Source organism: Eptesicus fuscus, chromosome 8 (assembly GCF_027574615.1).
Source record: "Eptesicus fuscus isolate TK198812 chromosome 8, DD_ASM_mEF_20220401, whole genome shotgun sequence".
Lineage (NCBI taxonomy): Eukaryota > Metazoa > Chordata > Mammalia > Chiroptera > Vespertilionidae > Eptesicus > Eptesicus fuscus.
This window is the reverse complement of record NC_072480.1, coordinates 73,975,200-73,993,743: the sequence shown is the minus strand read 5'-3', so window position 1 is coordinate 73,993,743 and position 18,544 is coordinate 73,975,200. Positions and strand designations below refer to the sequence as shown.

The following is an 18,544-nucleotide window of genomic DNA, read 5'->3' as shown; positions in this document are numbered from 1 at the left end:
TTCACTGAATACTACAATCCTGGCTTTGCAGAAACGTTAGCTATCTGGTCTGATGCTCAGCTCTAGCTAAGTCCCCTTCGTGAAAGCACTGGAAGAGTTAGACACCAGAGTCTCTCTCTTCCCTTTCACCCTGAGGTTCTCCCACTGGGAAATGCACACTGGCCCCACTTACCACCTTCTTATCATCCCAACACCAGAGAATGGCTTTCTCAAAAAGGATCTTTTTTACACAGGTGGGGAACCTTTTTTCTGCCAAGGGCCATTTGGATATTTATAATATCATTCACAGTACATACAAAATTGTCAATTTAAAAATTATGTTGCTATGAAAAAAGCTCCTAGATTTCTTGAATTTCAAGTCCCACCTGCAGTTGCCTCGGCAGGGCCAGACATTCCCCACCCCTACTTTATAAAAACAAAACTCTTGAGTCTATATTACCTCCTGTCATTATTACTGACAGGCAGGTGGAATTGTGACTGCCTGGGAAGCTGCACAAAAGATATTATCTTGACTTCCTAGCAGAGGAAGCACTCTCACAGCAAGCATGGATGTGAACTGAGATATTAATTTACCGTGTCTTATTCTTGTTCCTCCACCTCCTCTTGCCTGGGATCAGGAACACAATTTATTAGGCTTACCCAGCCTGCCTGGACTTTAGCCTTATTAATACAACAGATAACAGGAACTTAAAATATGTGAGCCGCCTTCACTTTTCCTTTTTTACACTTACTTCCAACTTATTCTAATTCCTGTGTCCCTTCAGGAAGTTCCTCAGGGTCTTCAATGTTCAGGAGTCCTCTGGTGAGGTGGAACAGTGGGATGTTCTGGACCTTGAGCAGATGCCCTACTTCCCAGTGCCTTAGTTTTCTAATCATAATTTGGGGATAATAATGACACAACCTCATAGAGCTGCTTCAAAATTGAGTTTAATACACATTTAGAACAGGGTCCAGGACATAAATACTCAGAAAATGCTACTTATTCTTGTTATCTATTATACACCTCTAAGATTAATGCCACTAGGCTGAACCAACTATACAATTTGCATGGTCCAGCACAAACAGAAAATGCAGAGCTCCTGTTGAATAAGTCTTAAGAATTTCAGATAGGGACAGCAGAGCATTAAACCAAGTGCAGGGCCCTGTGTGACTGACTACAAAGGTCACACATCCACAAGGCCTGTCCTGCCATCAGCAGAATTTTCCTGACAACTTGCCTATGGTCCTTGCTAGGAGTCAGGCTAACAGTACTGCCTTATAATCATTAAATAGTTCAACTACCTTCGGGCCAGGTGTCAGCATACTTGGAAGAGCCACTGGATCCAAGTTCAAATCCTGACTCTCTCACTTGCTGGCCGATGACCTGGGACCTCTTAACCATCTGATGTGTCAATCTCAACTGCAAAATGGGGAAAGCAACATCTTCTTTGCAGGGTATTTGGGGGGTTTAAGCAAAATAGTATATATAAAATGTCTAGCACATAATTTGTACTCAACAAATGTTACTTCCATTTAATTTTAAAGATGACTGTATTTTTCCAGCCTCTTCAATGATCTAGACTTGCACTTGCACTGTCCAGTGTGAGGCCACTTGCCACGTGAGCTGTTGAGCACTTGAAATGTTGCTAATCCATAGCTGAGATATGCTGAGTGTGACAAATATACACAAGATTTTAAAGACTTAACAAGCTCATTAATAGTTTTATATTAACTATTCATTGAAAGAACATCATTATGGATATGGTGGATTAATAAGAATGCACTGTTAAAATTAACTTCCTGTTTCTTTTTACTTTTTAAATGTGTTAATGGAAATTTTTAAATTACAAATGTAGTTTGCATTAATTTCTACTGGGTAGTAATGATCTAGACAATGAGGCACCCAAATATCTGAAAGAGAGGAAAAGGTCTAGTTATCCACACTGGAAAAGCAGCCTGGACACAGAGATGACTAAATGCTCACCCTTCAAAGGTGCCTCGTTAGCGCAGTAGGTAGCGCGTCAGTCTCATAAATGCTCACCCTTCAAGACAGTTTGATAAGAACTAAATAAAATATAAGACAGTCAACTCGGACAATTTTTTCCAGGAAAAATTAAAATAGAATTATAGTACCTCAGTAGAATTTGGCTTTCTTTGCTTTTAAGTACCTACAAAATGTCAGAGAATACCCTTTTCACCTCTCAAATAACCCTTTTTTTAATTACAAAACATTTCAATTTTTTTGAAAGGCAATTTCTGGTAAAGGCATAAATAAACTGACTTCAAAGTTTATTCAGTAAGTCCATCAATAAATACTATGTCATTACCTACCATTTCCAGCTTACCACTGAGTCAATGATACAGAAGATGACTAGCTAAGAAGACTGCTGTGTGGCCTAAAACACCTTCAATGCAAAGCTACAGTATACAGTTTAACTATCTGTCTAAATCTAAAAGGAAGGTAACACTTGGGTGGGGTATCCCATCCCTAGGGAAAAGACTATAGATATACTTTTGTCTATTCAAATTCTTTGCCCTGGCCAGTGTGGCTCAGTTGATTTGAGTGTCTTCCCATGCATTGAGAGGTCGAGGGTTCAATTCCAGATCAGAGCACATACCCAGGTTGCAGGCTCCATCCCCAGGAGGGTATGTGCAGGAAGCAGCCAAAAGAGGTTTTTCTCTCATTGATGTTTCTCTCTCTCTCCCCCTTCCTTCCTCTCTCTAAAATCAATAAAAACATTTTAAAATTAATTCTTAAGCCTGCATAAACAAGTTTTAATTTTCCAAATAAGCATGTGTTAATTATTTCATTTATTTATTTTTTCTTAAACCTCACCCGAGGATATTTTTTTCCATTGATTTTTAGAAAGAGTGGAAGGGACAGAGGGAGGGGAGACAGAGGGAATAGAGAGGAGTTGGGGGGGAAAGAGGGAGAGAAACATCGATGTGAAAGAGACACATCATACCTCCCACATGTACCCCAACCAGGATGGGAGATTGAACCTGTAATCCAGGTACATGCCCTTGACTGGGAATCGAATCTGAGACCCTTTGGTGTGCGGGCTGACTCTCTAAATACTGATCCACACTGGCCAGAACTATGTTATTTTAATAGTATTTTAAAATATTCTTTTGAATGAAATCTCAATCATAACCTTGGCTAAAAATCTAGAAGAGAAATGAGCATTAGGGCAAAGAAGTATCATAAATAAAAGAGTTTGTCCTTCAGAAGCACACAGGAAAGATAAGAGTTTAGGAATGTGTAAGGCAATTTCTTTCCCAAAACCTCACCCTAAATCACTAAATCAGCCCAGCTGATTATAATACTGCAGAGCCCACCCGAACATCTTTTTGTACTCTCTCACCTTAAAGAGAGAAGTGAAAATGACATCATTCACACACAAAGGGAAATCAGCCCCTTTGCAGTCTCCAGGTGCACTTCCAGCCAGAGTTCCCACTTACACAGAGCAGCCACAAAACGCCTCTGCCCAGCACAAAGCTAGAGGTTACTCGTGAGAAAGCTGGAAGGTAACTGCAAATGTCTGAGGTTTTCAACTTTTATTTTCCATTCTAGCAGCTTTTCTTTCACATCCTCTTTCAAACATCCAATGCAAGAAATTATGAGTGCCTCACATTTGCCTTAGTTTACCATGAACCTAGGTATACCGGCACAGTCAACAATACAAGGAAGAAAAGGCAAAATGTTTTCCATCTTCCAGGGTGAAGAGAAAACACAACAGGTACAGGCAGTCACAGGCCTGGAAAGGAGTAGAGCTCTCATATCCTGCTAACTGGGCAAAGGCAAAGGAATAAAAATGTCTGGAGACATTTGGCAGTGAAGTGTTCAAAACCTTTTAAAAGCCCCTGCCTTTGGCCATTCCCCTATCAGGGAATGTCTCCTTAAAAGATAATGATGGAGGGAGAAACGAAGATGGCGGCATAGGTAAACACCTGAACTGCTGCCTCGCACAACAACTTCAAAACTACAACTAAAAGACAAAATGGACATCATCCAGAACCACAGGAAGGCTGGCTGAGTGGAAATTCTACAACTAGAAGGAAAGAGAAAGCACACTGAGACTCACAGGAGCTACGGAAGGCAGAGGTACAAAGGCCCACGCACGCGGAGAGCGCTGGCAACTGAGTACGCGGCTGTCTTTGTCAAGCGGGAGGGAGACACAAGCTCCCAACTGCTCTGAACTCCAGTTCCGGGCGAGACTCTGGGGACCCAGACTCATACGGGGAGAAACTGGACTGTCTGGCAGCAGGCGGAACTCGAGGGCGGCTTTCTCTCAGAGGTGCTTGAAGCGATTACCACGGGACACTGAGAACCAGGGGCCTCTTAGGGCAGGGCTGATGGGAAGCCATCGCTGTTTGCTCCGCCCTGAGACTCCGCCCCACCCCAGCTGTGCGCAGAGGCTTTTGCATAAGAATGGCCTGGTCTTTTGAAAACTAAACTTAACTAACAAACTGCAGTTGAGTCACTGAGACCCAGAACATCCAAAAGAAGGCCCAAGGCCTCACAGCAGCTTGCATTGCTTCACAGCTGGGCCTCATCTGGGCACCTCCAAAACCCAAACAAAGAAGAGGAATCTGCAGATCTCTCCATAGCTCCTGCTGGGTGGCCTCAGGCAGAGGCTAAATTAGCACCTCCTTGGAGATCCAAGAGCCACTGTACCCAGGGGTCAGAGTAGGACCATCCAGATTACAACTCCTCAGATCCATAAGGGACACACTCAGGGGGCAGACTCAGTAAGCACCAAAGCCCCACTGAAGCAAGTCTTGCCCCATAAGGGTGTCTCCCGCACAGACGTTCTCCCATCGTAGACACAGCTGATCCTCACAGCCAATTGGCCTGGAGGTCAATTCCTCCCAGTGATACCAACAACAATCAAGGCTTAACTACAACAAGACTGTGTGCACAGCCCACAAAGGGGTGCACCAAGAGTGTCCACCTCAGGTATCTGGGGCGGCTGAGCCACTGGGCCCTATAGGACACCTAGCACACAAAGCCACTCTATCAACTCAGGGAAGCAGCCAAAATGCGGAGACAAAGAAGGAGGTCACAAATGAAAGAAACGGAGGAAAGCAAAATACTGGATATAGAGTTCAAAAACCACGGTTATAAGGTTTTTCAAGAATTTTCTAGAAAAGGCTGATAAATTTAGTGAGACCCTCGAGGACATGAAAAAGGACCAACTAGAAATTAAGCATACACTGACTGAAATAAAAAAATATACAGAGATCCAACAGCAGACTAGAGGATTGCAAGAATCAAGTCAAAGATTTGAAATACAAAGAAGCAAAAAACACCCAACCGGAAAAGCACAGAGAAAAAAGAATCCAAAAATATGAAGATAGTGTAAGGAGCCTCTGGGACAACTTCAACATCCGAATTATGGGGGTGCCAGAAGAAGAGAGAGAGCAAGATACTGAAAACCTATTTGAAGAAATAATGACAGAAAACTTCCCCCACCTGGTGAAAGTAATAGACTTACAAGTCCAGGAAGTGCAAAGAACCCCAAACAAAAGGAATCCAAAGAGGACGACACCAAGACACATCATATTTAAATGCCAAGAGCAAAAGACAAGAGAGAATATTAAAAGCAGCAAGAGAAAAGCAGTTAGTTACCTACAAGGGAGCACCCATATGATTGTCAGCTGATTTCTCAACAGAAACTATGCAGGCCAGAAGCGAGTGGCAAGAAATATTCAAAGTTATGAATAGCAAGAACCTACAACCAAGATTACTCTACCCAGCAAAGCTATCATTCAGAATTAAAGATCAGATAAAGAGCTTCACAGATAAGAAAAAGCTAAAGAAAGGAGTTCATCACCGCCAAACCAGTATTATATGAAATGCTGAAAGGTATTCTTTAAGAAGAGGACGAAGAAGAAAAAGGTAAAGATAAAAATTATGAACAAAACATATCTATCAACAAGTGAATCTAAAAATCAAGTGAATAAAAAATATGATGAACAGAAAAACTGGTGAATATAATAGAATCAGGGGTATAGAAAGGAAGTGGACTAACAATTCTCAGGGGGAAAGGGGTGTGAGGGGTGCGGGAAGAGACTGGACAAAAATCGTACACCTATGGATGAAGGGCAGAGGGTGGGGTGGGAACCGGGTGGAGGGGAGCTATGGGGGGAAAAAAGAGGAACAATTGTAATAATCTGAACAATAAAGATTTATTGAAATGAAAAAAAAAAGGTAATGATGAAGGATTTTGTAAAGAAATGTCCACTGCACAGTTCAATGTTTACAATAATGAAAACTTAGAAATAACCTCTATGTCCAAAAATGAGAATTGTCACTAGGAACTATGAAGCAGCTTTTAAAAGTAAGCAGACTAATATTTAACATGAGAAAACAAGTCACATTATGTTAAATTAAGCATGTTACAAAACATTATGTATACAATGATGTCATGAATATTTTTTAAGTATTTTTACATTTGTGTAAAGGGGGGAAGACTGCAAATATATACAGTAATTTTAACACTGGTTATCTTTAGATGTGGCAGTACACAGTTTTTATTTTTTCTTACATTTCTCTATTTTCTGCTCTATTCAAACAACAAACGCAAACTGTACAATATTCCTTTAAAATTAAAACTCCTTTGATAATAAGAACAACTTGTTGGGGGATTTTCTACAGCTATTTATGATGTATATGCAACTGAAATAACTGATAAAGTAACCATGATATTCAGTTCCTCTTTTCCTTTAAAAAATCTTGGGATAGTTTAAAATGGTGGCAAACAAGCAAATACATCTACCAAAATCAGACAGTCTGTTACAAATAAATCTAAACAAACACCTGGAACAAAGCACCTTGAGGCTTGTAACTATATAAAAACTAATCTATAATTCAAGCGATCAGATGTTGAAGGAGGGTGGGGGTAGAGGAGGGTATGGGGGTATAAATGGTCATGGGGGGAAATTAAATAAATAAGATGTGAAGGGAAAGAAAATAAAATCACTGGGGAACTGCTGCACTTGGTCTAAGAGCAAGGCCATCTTCTAGGGAACAGGCCTGTTCCTTCACACCACAGATGAGAACAAGCCTGGAAGCCCAAGTTGGGTCCATACAAACTCCTTTTTCAGGGTAACTTCATAAAAATCAGAGTGACAAACCACTTATGAGGTTTCTGACGTACTGTTTTATTTTTATTATCTGTAATGTAATTAGGAGTTTTAAGTGTGACTTACAACTGACCCTTGATAGAATGCTAACAAAATTTGCCTGTATTTTAAGTTTAATGAAGGAGATATTTACTCTTTAAAAACAGCACAAAATAAAACATAATTTCCCTTTACCTTAAAAAAATTGCTATCAACTAAACTTCAAGCTCATCAATCAATTACAAACGTTTACTGAAGCTCTACTATGTGCCAAGCACTGTTCTAGATGCTTGGGATATGTTAGTGAACAAACTTTTCTAATACATCTTCAAAAACACTCTCAATTATATATTTTTTAAATCGTTACATGACATTTCAACAGCAACCTTTGGAAAACTAAGGATGAGGGTTTTTTAAAACACTTAACTTTTTTTAAGACAATGCTTTAAAAGTCTTACACTGAAGTTAATCTGATTATAATCTTAATGTGCAAACTGGGTTTCAAATGTACTATATAAACAAAACTCATTAGTTTGAAGAGGATAATAAAATTCCACAAGAAAGGTTAAGAAAAAAGCAAAAATTGCTACAAGCAAAGCATATTATCACAGCCCAATAGGGAAATTCAATGATAAAATGACATGGTCTTTGGAATCTCCACTAAGCCTTCTCCCTTATCTGTACAAGGTTTCCTCGCAGACATCAAATACTCCCAACAATAAAATATCTCAGTTCACAATCATTCATAAAAACATTCATCCATCTCTATGAATGTCTACGTATCTAATTTCAAACAACAGATAAGCTTTCCTTATAACCTTCCCTCATAGAGGGAATGACTTCTAGCTCTTTCCCTAAGAAACCTACAATAAGAGACTGGGCAGAAAACCTTTATGGATCCATCTTACATAACAGGTTCTGTCAGAGATGCTTTCATCCACTGTTAGCTAGCAGCTCAGTATCTCACTCAGTTCTCAGATAAGGAAACAAAGGCCAAGAGTGTGGTAACGCAGAGAAGCCAGACAGCACAAGATTTAAGCACAGAACTAACTAGAGCCACATCAGTCTATAATACTGAAGTAAGTGCCCAGCTGGATTTCTGGATCTAAAGCACTACCCCAAGATGAAGGCAAATCACATGTTACAATAAAATGAAAAAGCGAAGTTTCCAGAGAGCATCCCCTGAAAGGCTGTATTCAGTGTAGTGACAAAACCTTAAGCGACACGGAAAAGACACACCGCCCAGCGTCCTCCCCAAGACACAGGATAGCGTGTCTCTGATCTAAACATCAACTGTTCGAGTGAAAACCACTTAATTCCTGGAAGAAAAAGAAACACATTGAGGAGAGAGGCTGGAAGAGGACTGGGACCCATTTTACTACTGCCCGGCTGTGCCTCATCACCTTCCGGGGACCCAGGCCTGGCGGCGGGTCGCCGTCAGAACCCTAACAGCAGGTACAGCTGAGGCCAGTGCCAAGGAATCAGGTCGCGCCCGTAACGAACAGTTGTCGAAAATGTGTCACCTGCACCCCAAGCTACTGGAACCGTTTTTCCTCACTGCAAAGAGGGCCAACTTTAGAGCTCGGTACAGCGGCTCCTCCCCGCCCTGGGGCCGCTTTCACAGCGTGGGGCGCCTCTCGCTGGCCCCCGTGTTCCCGAGCCCTGCGGACGCCCGCGCCCCACCGCTCACCTCCAGGCGCAGGGAGGCCCCGCAGCCTCGCAGAAACTCGCGGATGTTGCTCAGACACTCGCTCTCGCTGCGCGGATCCGGGTAGACCTGCAACACAGAGCACAGCCGCTGAGCACGGACGCTGAGCACCGCGGGGGGCCGCGCCCGCGCCGCGCCCCCAGGCCAACCCGCGGCGGCCCCGGAGGGAGGCTCCGGCGGGCGGATCCGGGCGGGAGAACCCGGCGGCCCAGAGCGCCCCCGGCCGCCCCCGCCGCTCGCTCGGCCGGGCAGCCGCTGCCTCTCCTCACCCTCTTTCCTTCCTCCGGGCTGCACCAATCTCAGGCCCCTTCCCTCACCAGGAACTGGAGCGAGCGCCGGAAGTGACGTATTCAGACCGCGCCCCGGACGGCCCCCCGCGCGCCATCTTCCGGTCCTCAGTTTAGCCGCCCACCTGGCCCCACGCGAAGCCTCCTCTTCTCGCTATCTGGTCCTCATCCTCGGACTCGGCCCACCTGGCCCAGCCCACGCGCGCCCTCCTCCTCCCGGCACCTGGTCCTCATCCTCCGACTGGGCCCACCTGGCCCGGCCCACGCGCGCCCTCCTCCTCCCGGCACCTGGTCCTCATCCTCCGACTGGGCCCACCTGGCCCGGCCCACGCGCGCCCTCCTCCTCCCGGCACCTGGTCCTCATCCTCCGACTGGGCCCACCTGGCCCGGCCCACGCGTGCCCTCCTCCTCCCGGCCCCTGGTGCTCCACTTCAGACACGGCCCCCTTGGACACAGACTGCCCCGTCCAGAGGAACGCGGGTGAACTCGGCCTCGGTGGCTTGAGCAACCCCAAAGGGGCTGTAAAGAACCCAGTGTTTCTTCAGTTCTTCCCCACCTTGAGCTCAGGGGAGGGTGGAGTTAGCATTTTATTACGATGGTTTAAAATAATTAGCAACATAAATTATGCATGTTGGAATTACAGTGCAACGTTTCTTTTCCCAAATACAGACCATGTGCTTCATGAATGATTAACGAAAATAGCCGATTACAAGTCAGCTGGAGAGAAACTGGCCAATGCAGCCTGCACCACAGGTGAAGAGCAGGAGGAGGGCTCCGCAGACTGCCTGGCGCTTGGTCCTAGGTAGAACTGTGAGGGCCACCGATCACACATGTAAATAATTATGGACAGCCTCCCAAGGCCAGAAACATGAAAGAAACCAGGAACAGTACCAATTACACAGAAAATCGAGGGGAAAAGCCGGAGACATCAGAAGAGCTTTTTGCTGTATATGAAGACTAAGTTTTGGCAGTTACACCAAATCATCATCCAGATTTCTAGCATTTTTGAGGACATTCAGACCTTTTTGTACTGTCCTCTAGGGGGAAATTAGGACATTCCATCAGGTCTCTGGAATACTCGTTTCATTTCAAAGTGCTCAGGTCTTTTACAATTAACTACAAATCAAAACAAAATCAGCGTGTTGAGAGGTGTGAAGAGGGAGGAAATGTAACTTTTCTTCCCCTATAATTTAAAAATTCTTCAAAGAAAGTGCCAACATATTTCCCACCAAATTTGAACAGATTTTTGTTTTTGTAGACAGCAGAGTAGAACATCAAAACCAAAGCTCCCTCCTAGTTCATTTTGCTCCTCTCCCTAAAAAAAGTTTGAAAATCTATGTTCCAAATGTGTAGTTAACATTTAAAGTCTTCATGTTAAATAGTTGCAAAGTATTAACTTCTGACATCCTGTGCATTGGGGGGGGGGGGGGGGGGGGGGGTGTCCCTCAGCCTGGCCTGCACCCTCTCATAGTCCGGGACCCCTCGGGTGATGTCAGACATCCCTCTCGCAGTCCGGGGCTCTCACAGTTCCAGACCCCGGCTCCTTACCGCCCACCTGCAGCAGAGGCAGGAGAGGCTCCGGTCACTACCACTGCGCTCGGCAGCCCTGAGCCTGGGTTCTGGCTGAGCAGCACTCCCCCTGTGGGGGCACACTGACCACCAGGAGGCAGCTCCTGCATTGAGCGTCTGCCCCCTGGTGGTCAGTGCCTGTCATAATGACCAGTTGTTCCGCTGTTTGGTCAATTTGCATATTAGGCTTTTATTATATAGGAAAAGGATAACTCTCAATACAAGATATAATACCCATCCTCCATCTAGAAAAAAATTATGAACGTGCTCTTCTTTAAAAGTCAGAAATTTCACATTAATTTCTTTCTCCTTTAATTCATTGCCTTCCCACTTAATCCACAAAATTGTATTCTAAGATTATATATATTTGTGCTTGAAAATGTTACTGATCACACTGTTTTTGCAAGAGATCCATATAATTACAGTTGGTCCTCATTCACTGATTCTATTTGCAAATTTGTCTACTATTTGCAATGAGTAACCCCAAAATCAGTACTTGCCACACAGTCATTATGGACATGTACATAGAAGTGAAAACTTTGAACTGCCTTATACACACATCTCCAGCTAAACTTGAACCAAGGCCATGCTCTGCACCATCTTGCTTTAGCTCATAAGAAAATGTCCTTTCACAGTCTACTAGTGTCACATTTTTGTTGATTTCACCGTTTTTAAATGGCCCCCAAGAGTAGTAGTATTAAAGCACTACCTAGGGTTCCTAAGCACAAGAATCTGTAATGTATCTTACAGAGAAAATATGTGTTAGATAAGCTTCATTCAGGCCTGAGTTGAATTCAATGTTAATGAATCAACAAAACGATATATCCATAAAAAGGAAGAGAAGATTTGCAAATCCATACATGAGGCTGTTCCAGAAAGTGCTAAAGTAACAAGTGTGTGATGCGGCGATGGAAAAGCAGCTAAATTTGTGGATTCATGAGATGACAACCAATAAAAAGAGTGTAGTAGACAGCTTTGTTATGAGGCTAAAGGCCAAAGAAATTTACAGTCATGTTACCCAGGGTGAAGAAAATGTCAAACCTTTCTCAGCTAGTGCAGGCTGGCTCGCAGGTTTCAAAAGGTGATAGATACCACATGGAAAAATGTTAAATTTGCAGGCAAAGCAGGTCCTACAGACCGGAGGCTGCAGAAGAATTTTTAAAAATATCTGCTAAGCATTATACATGAAAAGGGTTATAGGGAAGAGCAGTTTTTTAATGCTGATGAGACAGGCTTGTTCTATAAGAATGTTGGCAAATGAACCTATGCAATGCAAATGGCTTCCAAACCCGCTGGCTTTAAATCATGCAAAGACCCGTGCAATCTTGCTACTGTGTGCCAATGTCAAGGGTGACTTTAAGTGCAAACAAATAATGGTACACAGAGCACAAAACCCAATAGCACTTAGAGGAGAAAAACCTGAACCTTATGCCAGTCCATTGGAGGTGGAACAAAAAAGCATGGATGGAGTCCGAAATATTCTGGGATTGGTTCCACAACTTCTTCATCCCAGAAGCCGAATGCTATCTCCATGGCAAAAACCTTGCCTTCAGGGTTTTGTTAATTTTGGATAATGTTCCAGTCCATTGTCATTGAAAAACTCAAAAATGCCCACCCTGACACAGAAGTTCTCTTCATGTCCCCCCCAAATACTGCATCTCTCGTCCAACCTGTCACTCAGCACACACAAAAAAATAGCATTCAGCATTTGTTTTATAGCAAGGAATTATAGATGCAGCTCACACCCAGAGAAGCAAGAGCGGAAACACCAAGCTCCTTCCCTGGGAACTACACTCAACATCTCAGCATCATGCTGCCGTACCTTTGTGTGAGCATTTGTGCTTTATTCTGATTTATTTAATGCATCCATTAGCAAGATGTGTCCTAAGGTTATGGCTTCTTCACTTGATGCACTACAGCTGACGAAAGGTTTCACAGGAATGCTCTACACTCCGATAGCAGAGGAAACCTGTATGTTGAAATGAAAGGAGTTTTATGATGTAACTTGATTCTTTGAAGCCTTCTGAGTTGCACAGCCAAAGTCCAGATATAATCTATCATAAATACATTTTAAAACCATCAGTTAACAGTTTGATTAGGGTCCCCCGCAATTCTGTGAAAGCTAAGAAGTAGAAATCCCTGAGCTGCAATTCCAAGCATTAGTTATTCACTTCTAATAATAAACTAGGCTTTTCCATCAAGAACTCTAATCAGGCAGAGACAGTCCAAAAATTATTGTAATTTTCCTTTCAAATATGGCTTCTGTACTTAGTATTTTATAAAGGGTGTGTCTGATGTTGAGAATTTGCTACAAAACTAAGTCCTGAAGCAATATTAAGGTCAGACTTCAGCGACCTCCACAGCTGTCCAATTTCCTCTACTCTTCTCTAATACCCACACCACACTGAGAACCAGCTCCACCCTCAGGCCACACAAAGCGCCAAGTAAGGCAACTGCCTGCTCTCTGACTCTGAAAGTGTTTAGAGAGTCTCAAGTGAAGAGAAAGTGCATGAGAAAAGAGAATAGGCAGTTCTCTGTGGTAACAAGTTCAGTGTTAACCACAACTCAGATCAAGAGTATAGAAAACTTAGACAGTTTATACTACCTGGGAAACACTTAACTCCCAGGACCCTAGTTCTCACAGATTCTGATTGAGTAGGTCTAAAATACAGCCCAGAAGTTGCGCGCGCGCGCGCGTGTGTGTGTGTGTGTGTGTGTGTGTGTGTGTGTGTGTGTGTGTTTGAAATTCTCCATCTGGCTGATTTGCAGCTGATTTGGAACATCTGATATTAATACAGCACAGTATTTCTCAAATGGACACATGCATCAGAATCACCTGGAGTAACAGACTACTAGGACCTCTACAGAGTTTAAAGTTTGGGGTGGAACCCAAGAATTTGGATTTCTGACAAGGTCCCAAAGATGGTGATGGTACCAGGACCATATTTAGGGAAGTAGTGGTATAAGTAGGCAGCTATTCAAGAAATATTCTGTTTTTCCCCATTGGAAAAACAAATTCCCAACTACAGAACAAAGGTCTCCCCAGGTCTCTGCCACCAACAACAGCCTCATCGCTCCAACTACAAAGAATCACCTCCTCTGAATACCTGTGGTTCTGTCCGCAGCCCCCACCATGTAGCTGGACCTACTGATGAGTGCCTTATCTTACCCTGTTGGACATAAACTTCCTGAGTGCAGGGGCCCACAGCATGTCCCATTAAATAGTCAGCAAATATGACTAAATGACCTACCCACTTAGGCCACTGAACTCACTAATCATAGAGAAGTGAGAGAACCTTAGTGTAAAAAGGTTCTACATTCAAGGCAGATCTGTTTTTTTTACAGATGACCTGCCCAAAATTATGCAGCTTGATCCATCACCAACCTGCTCTGTGCTCCAGGATGCTGACCTGTGAGGACTGCAGCAACTGGCTCGCTCTCCAGTGTGCTGGTTTCTGGTGGAATTCAGCCAACTGATGGTCCTAACAGGAACCAGGCCAGCAGCCACCCTGCTGAGCTGCAGTGATGTGCTAGAGCTTCTCACAAGCTCTGCCTGTGTGCTTCCCACCCCAACTATGTGTTCAGTAACATTACCTTGGGGACTTGGAATCAGGTATGATGGAAGTGTTTATACCACAGGAACCAACAAATACTACAAATCAGGGATCCTCACCACAGAGCCCATTGTTAAGCCTTTACCAACACACCACTGGCTGTGTTCCTTGACTGAAGACCACAGCTCCTGTCAGGAGCCTTCTATGGCTAAAGCTCTCACGGGCTCCAGGAACCTGCTTCCCCCATTTTTCCCTTCAGGCCTAGGGAAGCAGTGGCTTTCCAGGATACTTCCACATCATTACAGGTTGTCCTTATCCCTGCCCACACTTTGTAAATAGCCTCTTTATTAAACTCTTCCAATACCTCTGTTTAGCATGCTGTTTTCTGCTGTGATCCAAACCTAGTTAGTTTCCTGGTGGTAGGTATAGTTAAAAATAAAACCCAGTGTCCTCGCAGAAGATGGGATATAATTTAGAAAAAGGATTAAATCAATTATAGTACCTCCACAAAACAGAACACCACCCACCACACAGTCTTTTAAGAAGAGGCAGTTTTATACACTGACTAGGGGCCCAGCGCGCAAAATCGCACAAGACCCAGGACCCAGAGTCCTGCGGGAGGCGGGATCCAGAAACCCACCTGCACACGCCTGCTACACACGCAGCCTCCTGCTGATTGGTCATTACGGTGTGATGACCACAAGCTTTTTATATAATAGATGCTAGGGCCCATTGCATAAAATTCATGCATGTGGGGAGGGGGGGTCCCTCAGCCCAGCCTGTGCCCTCTCACAGTCCAGGAACCTCGCGATCGATCGCCCCAAAGAGGTAGGCCCCACCCACCCTGCCAGGGCTCCACCATTGATTGTCCCCACAGAGGGAGGTCCCGGCCACTCGCCGCAGCCCGCTGGTCAATGGCCTGGGCAGGGCAATCATGGGGTGATGGCCGGGGCCCTGACCAAACGCATTGCAGCCACCTTGGCTGGTCTGGCGCCAGTGGGTGTCATAGCGTGGTCATCCGGAAGGTTGTCCAGGCAGTCGTTCTGCTGTTTGGTCATTCAGTCAATTTGCATATTACCCTTTTATTATTATAGATGTTATAGGAAGTAGGGGAAAGGAACATAGGGAACAGTACATATCACATGCTACCTTTTGTGTACAAAAAAAAAAGAAAGAAAAGGCAAGAAGAAAATGCATGTGGGTGTTCAGAAATGCATGGAATATCTCTGGAAGCACATGTTAGAAACTTAACAGAGGTTGCTTGCCTCCAGGGAAAGGAAATGGGGCCCAGAGGACAGGGGAAGAAGGAAATTTGCTCTTTAATTTTTTTGTACTCCTTCCATTTTGTACCACATGCAAGTATGATTAATACATTTTTTTAAAGGAGCAGCATCCTTCACTAGTGTTGCTCAATGGTTAGAGCATCAGCCTTAGCACTGAAGGGTCTTGGGTTCAAGTTCCAGTCAAGGGCACATACCGGGGTTGCAGGTTGGATCCTGGTCCCAGTGGTTGCGGGAGGCAACCAATTGATGTGTCTCTCTCACATCAGTGTTTCTCTCTCTCTCTCTTCCTCTCTCCCCTTCACTCCTTCCCTTCTACTCTCTAAAAATCAATGGAAAAGATATCCTTGGGTGAGGATTAACACAAAAGAGAAGAACTCCGATCAAATGTCCTGCTCAGCCCAGTGCCTTCCCAGTCCTTAGCAAGCCGGGCCATCAGTGTGTTGGGGTCTTTGCGGGCCAATCTCCACCACTCCAGGCCACGATGCAATGCTCTGTTTAAAATCCTGAGCTCATCTTCTAAAAGTCTAATTAGCACTTATTGATTCATCTAATTTTTAATTACCTGGCAGCCACTGCTTTATTTTAATTAGATTGCAGCTCTCTGCTGGTCAGGGATTGAGCACTTCCATAGCGCTCTGTGCTCATTCACAGTTAGTAATGTTCACTGGAGTGAAAATGTAGGTCGATAGTGCTCCCTTGGCAGTCTACTGTGCAGCCCTTCCTCTAAATCTAATGGGAAACAAATTAAGCACCCAGCAGAAATTGCAAGGATTTAGTTGCTAAGTATCTCCCCAAAATGCATAGCCTAGGATTAAAAGTAGTTTATTAAAAAGAAACTTAAGCCTTTAATAGAATATATTTTTCTTTTGCTTTCTTTCTTCAACTTATCCCAAAGCCCAAATCTTGCATGGATGCTGCAATCATCTGGGGAAAAATAAAATGTCAGTATGGAACTAGCCAAGTTATAAAGGGCAGTAAGAAATACGAATGTACAAAATCTCCAGTTCCCAAACTAAATTCAGATATCCGAGACATGTGAAACGTCAAGGAGAGGCCCAGCTTAAATTAACTCATGTGTCCCCTGAGGTTTGGTTCCCACATTTTAAGTCCTTCAGAAATGGTCGCAACCATCCAAATTCATACCATCACCAAAAATGGATTTTTCTTTAAATGTAAGCATAAAACATGCCTCAGACAACCTAGAATTAACTTCTCCACTGAAGTTATATTTTGTTCCCCCAATAACGTTAGGTCAACACAGGCAGATGTGTATCAATCGAGTGAGAGCCCTCTGCTAAACTTTGTCTGGCTGTGATCAGTACAACAGGGAAGCAGAAGTTCAGGGGATGGGCCGCTGTCAATGTCTCAGAACATTCCTTAAGCAGAGCCATTTCTTATGCTTTGAAGGATCTTGATACAAGAAAACAGAAGAGTACGAATTCATAGGACAACTCAAATTGGGCCTTGTGGTCAGAGATCTTTCTTACCTGAAGTTGTCACCTGTTCAAAATGAATACCGTATTTTCCGGTGTATAAGACAACTGGACGTATAAGATTTTCCTGGGTTAAAAAGTCATCTTATACGCCGGAAAATACGGTAGTCCAATATATCTAATCAATTATATCTAATCCCATCAATATAGTCCAATATACCGTATTTTCCGGCATATAAAACTTTTTAACCCAGGAAAATCTTATACGCCCAGTCGTCTTATACACCGGAAAGTACAGTAATCATCTTTTTTTTTCTTTCTCATTCTCATGCTGGTGACCTAATGAAAATAGCCCATATATTATGGCATGGCATTTTGTAAATCTGAGCCACTGTTTACTTTCTCCTTAAGCTCAGTGTCTATGTTGTTTCTGATCCTTTGCCCTACATTTCCTCTCCTGCTGAACACATGTCAGAATGGTTGGAGGTATCTTCCTGTTGTCCATCAGTGGAAAGCCTATGGAGAAGGCTTGTGGTCTGGTGGGAAGGTGCTAAAAAATATCGAAAGCAGGAATTGCTGTGTATTCTTATAGTGTCAGTGTGTCAATAGGGCCGAGAACCTTCTAGGAGGGGAGGAACACGTGCAGTCAGCTCTCTGAATGGGACGCTGGTAGTGGTTAGGTATCACAACCTAACGGGCCTACCTATGAGGCACCTCAGGTTAAAATGTCAACTCCTGTCCTACAGCCACTGAGGGTATCCCACTGTTCAAATCTATGTTCTCCAGTGTCTCAAAGGGTTTTATGCCTGCCCTGCCAGTCCCCATTTGTTTCACCCTAGCTATTCATGCTTGCTTCTGAACCCCCTTCCCATGGCCTCCCCACACACAACGAAACTGCAGGGCCAAAGTGGGAGCTACAGAGCAGCGCACTGCACTGCCTTGTGTATGACCCTCCTGCCTAAAGGATCTTTTGTGTTTAAACTGCCTGAGAAGCTGCATTTAAGGCAAGTTAAAGCCTCAGAGCCAGAAGATTGAACACTGACCACCTAGGGAAAATTTTCTATTTTAATCCACATGGTAGCCTGTGAAAGAAGGCTGGCTGACTTTGGAGAGAGACTGGGAAGCAAAAGGGAGCCTTCATTTGAGGAAGAAACCTGAATAAGGGGGTAGAAAACAGCTGAGGGCATTTGCTGGCAAGCATGCCTCTATAAATAGCAGCTGAGACCCTCCCTAGAGGGAAAGGCAAGGGGAATACTCACAGCTTGGAATACTCACTCTGTAAAAGCCACTTGCATGAACTCAGCAGCCAGTTGAGACTTTCATTATAACTCTGAGTAATAAAAAGGCTGTACAAAGACCATTCTTTCAACACTCTTAAGTATCAGCAGAGTGTGGGCTGAAATAAATAGGGCTGTGGCTGTGAAGAAGATGTGTAGCTGTCCATATTTGAGAGATATGTTTTCAAAAATCACTTAAAAGAACTGACATTCATCAGTTAAAATAAGCTGCCAATGTATACATAGGAATTACATTTCTTCCATATTACTATAACTGGAATATCTCACTTCATATTTAAAATTAACTGTCACATCACTCCTGTGCT

General features: G+C 43.7%; 1 protein-coding gene across 4 annotated transcripts in view; it reads right to left on the bottom strand.

Moving 5' to 3' along the window:
• Window positions 1-18,544, bottom strand: part of ARHGEF7 (Rho guanine nucleotide exchange factor 7) — a 139,717-nt gene that overhangs the window by 101,317 nt on the left and 19,856 nt on the right. For all 4 annotated transcript variants that reach the window (XM_054719970.1, XM_028148819.2, XM_028148823.2 and 1 more), the window contains exon 2: window positions 8,798-8,884. In XM_054719970.1, coding sequence (XP_054575945.1) covers window positions 8,798-8,884 — 87 coding nt within the window. The remainder of the gene's footprint in view (window positions 1-8,797; window positions 8,885-18,544) is intronic.